A 3,689-nucleotide genomic window follows, 5' to 3' on the forward strand; every position below is an offset into this window, starting at 1 on the left:
TTTGAAAGTAATTATGATAAAAGTCAAATATTATTAATGTTATAATTTGTGATTGATTGATAATATAAAACAATTTTTACATTAACGATGTGTATAAGTTTTTTTTTGGTCTAGATAATGTATGTAAGTCAAATTCTTTACTAATTCTTAATTTTATTATTATAACCAACAATCAAATCCATATCTATTTTAATTATTTTATTATTATAACAGTTTTAATGATTTTATTTTAAAAAATTAGAATAAAATAATATTAAGATCATTGTGCAATTAATTTAATACTTTTCATATAAGCATTTAATTTGTCAAAAAAAAAAACCTAAGCATTTAATTAACAAATACTTTGACCAATATGTTTTAATATAAAATTGGCTCATTCATAAAAAATTGATTTGACCCATGCAATGTGTAACAATACATTTAAATATGGATATTTTTAAATATTTCATTAGATAACTAATTTTAATAATATTTAATTTGACATATAAAATCAATTTACTACACCAACTACTGTATAAATTATATAAAATATATAAATGAGCCAGTAAAAAATATAAATAGTTTAAAATATATACCTCCTCCGCGTGTATAAGTTTTTACATATACATCCATTCATACCACAGATATTTGTTGACTAGTGTTTAAAAAAGTTTTACTAATTTTGTCGAAAAACAAAACTCTACTAATGCTTCATAAGAAAAAGTTAAATATGCATCAAACATATCACAAATTAACCCACTTTGTTATATTATATTAGTTTTTAAAATATTATCACAATTATTTATGTGATAAAATATAATTGAATATATAGATATATATATATATATATATATATATATATATATAAAATTGCATCAAAAATATATATTAATTAAATTTAATATCTTTTAACTTAATCCTCAAAGTTAATAAAAAAAATTGATTTGATAACTGAAGTAAAAAAATAAGGTGAGTTTGATTCTCACCATCCACATATTATTAATAATTTTCTAACTGTACCAGCATTAACATTGGCTATTCTAAAAGAAATATACAAAAAGGAAAAAAAGAATTCTAAAAAAACATGATAGAAGAAGAAAATATTATTTAAATAAGCTTTACTTAAATTATTTTCAAAAGGACAAAAAGTTATTATCCATAAATAAAATATTTTTCGTAAAGAATAAATAAATATTATGGTTTGACGTGTTGGGCTTATGGAATAATCGTTTAAGTTGGGAAAAAGGTTTAAAGGGTCGAAACACACACCGAAAACGTAAACACAACAGAAAACGAATAGTAACGCAACGCGAAAGGTTGTAGTGAAAAATAATAATAATAATAAAATAAACAATAACAAAACAAATATATTTTCATTTTCACTCTTTTAATTTTAATTGAAATTAAAATTTTCTTTCTTTCTGTGCTGCGATCTCATATATATTATCACTCTTTCACTTCTCAAATTCATATCAATCTCCTTCGATTTCAAAGTTGACCACTCATTCCAATTTTTGAAATCCCTAGGTTCTATTTCTACTGTTTCAATCTCACTGTTATTGCATGTTTCTTGCGTTTCTATCATCTCGATCTCTTTGATTTTAGTCTTCTTTCGATTTCATTGTTAACTTTGGTTTCAATTGGATTATTAACCCTTTAATTTTGTCTGGGTTTTCTCAATTCTCTGCACCTGTTTTTCTTTGTGATTCTGAATCTATGAATTGAATTTCTAATACTCTATTTATTATGTTTATATGCTGCTTTGTGTGTCAGAATGCGTTTGTGTTGGTGTTTCTGATTCTAATTTGATGATTGGGTTTTTCATGTATTTCTCAAGTTTTGGGTTGTTTGTTATTCAATCATTTAGAGATTTTTAAGAAAAGCAGAAGCTGTTTTGTGTATGTCTTTCCCATTGAAAATCACTTTTTCTAAAAAAATAATTTATAAAAATGATTTTTTTGAGAAGCTACTAAAAACTGCTTTTTATTTTAAGCGGTTTTTAGATTATTTCAGATTGAGTTTTTCACCAGGGCCACGGATTGAAACTTAAAAAAAAAAAAATCACATTTTTCAATTTGATATATCTCTTTGCTACCTTCACATTGCGAGTGATGCATTAAATTTTTCTTAATTGTGTTCTGATTGTGGTGTTTCTGTTGGTTATTTCTTAATTTCTTAATTTCTGGATTTCTGATTAATGTTTATCTTTGTTCATAGATTGAATTAGAAGGAGTAACAATTAACAACTGACAATTGTTTCCTTTGTAGGTTTATCAACTTTGTACGGGGTTGTTGGTACTGAAGGTTAACGATGGCTGCTTCGGAGGAGAATAGTGCATTGTTCCCAATATTCATATTGACAATAATGGCTATCCCTATAGTTCCTTATACAATAACAAAGTTATGTCGTGCGGCCTCTAAGAAATCAAAGAGCATTCACTGTCAGTGCAATGAATGCTCACGATCAGGGAAGTACCGCAAATCCATATTTAAGAGGGTGAGATCAATTTCCCCTATCTGCATTTTTATGGATTCAATTTTTTTGCATATTATTTACTTTCAATTGTGAGACTTAATCTAATTCTGATACTGCCCTCATTTCTCCTGCTGATTTGTGTTTGCTTGTCCCTTTAACTTTGCAGATTTCGAATGTCTCAACATATAGTAACTTGACACTGTTACTGCTTTGGGTGATTATGATTATTCTGGTTTATTACATCAAGACTAGGAGTACTGAGGTAAACAATCACAAGTTAAAATTAATTTGATGCTTTTACTGCATGAGATTTTAATTTGGTATTGATTGGTGTTGTATATGTTGTATAACATATCACTTACTCATTGAGTTTTCAAATGGGGCATGTTCTGAGGTTTCTCCTGTAAATTTATGCAGATTGAAGTTTTTGATCCATTTAGTATTCTTGGATTAGAGCCCGGAGCACCAGAGTCTGAAATAAAGAAAAAATATAGGAGACTTTCTATTCAGTACCATCCTGATAAAAATCCAGATCCAGGTTGAATGTGTTTCTGTTGTTTAATAAATATTTCTCATTGTTGCCAACTTTGATGTTTGCAACAAATTGGGCTTTCTGCAATTACCCATGTAACTGATGTTGTTTTTTTTTTAATTGTTTTTGTTTCAGAGGCACACAAGTACTTTGTTGAGCACATTGCTAAGGCCTATCAAGCTCTGACTGATCCAATAGCACGGGAAAATTACGAAAAATATGGCCATCCTGATGGCAGACAGGTAATAAAACTGAAATGTCATAAAAGTGATCTGTGGCTTGTGGCCTTTTTTTGTTTATATTAGGAGTATATAGTGGGCTACTGCCTTGTATTCAGAGTTGGACTTTGGCCCAATCTTATCCTTTCCCTAAGTCAGAATTCTGTTAGTCACATTAGGAACTCAGTTAGTTACAGTTGGGAATTCTGTTAGTTACAGTTAGGGATTCAGTTAGAAGTTAGTTACATCTAGCTGTACTATTTTTTTTTATCAACATCTAGCTGTACTCTAAATACAATACACCATTGTACTATGCTAATCAGAATGGAATATACAAGATTATCACAAAACTGATTCTCTAGAATTCTCTCTCTTTCCTTCACTTTCCCTTACTTTGTATGTCTCTCACTGTCTAATAGTTTACATGCTGGTGAGATATGTGTGATATTTTATTTCAGGGATTTCAAATGGGTATAGCTCTCCC

General features: G+C 28.2%; 1 protein-coding gene across 1 annotated transcript in view; it reads left to right on the forward strand.

The window, feature by feature from the left end:
* Positions 1–1,351: 1,351 nt before the first annotated feature.
* LOC101512885 (dnaJ protein ERDJ2A) overlaps positions 1,352–3,689 on the forward strand; it is a 7,610-nt gene continuing 5,272 nt past the window's right edge. Inside the window, exons 1-6 of the mRNA XM_073370621.1 lie at positions 1,352–1,506; positions 2,248–2,476; positions 2,622–2,717; positions 2,873–2,993; positions 3,123–3,229; positions 3,664–3,689. Of these exons, the coding sequence (XP_073226722.1) occupies positions 2,291–2,476; positions 2,622–2,717; positions 2,873–2,993; positions 3,123–3,229; positions 3,664–3,689 (536 nt within the window). The 5' untranslated portion in view covers positions 1,352–1,506; positions 2,248–2,290. The remainder of the gene's footprint in view (positions 1,507–2,247; positions 2,477–2,621; positions 2,718–2,872; positions 2,994–3,122; positions 3,230–3,663) is intronic.

This window comes from Cicer arietinum, chromosome 1, assembly GCF_000331145.2.
Source record: "Cicer arietinum cultivar CDC Frontier isolate Library 1 chromosome 1, Cicar.CDCFrontier_v2.0, whole genome shotgun sequence".
NCBI classification, from domain to species: Eukaryota; Viridiplantae; Streptophyta; class Magnoliopsida; order Fabales; family Fabaceae; genus Cicer; species Cicer arietinum.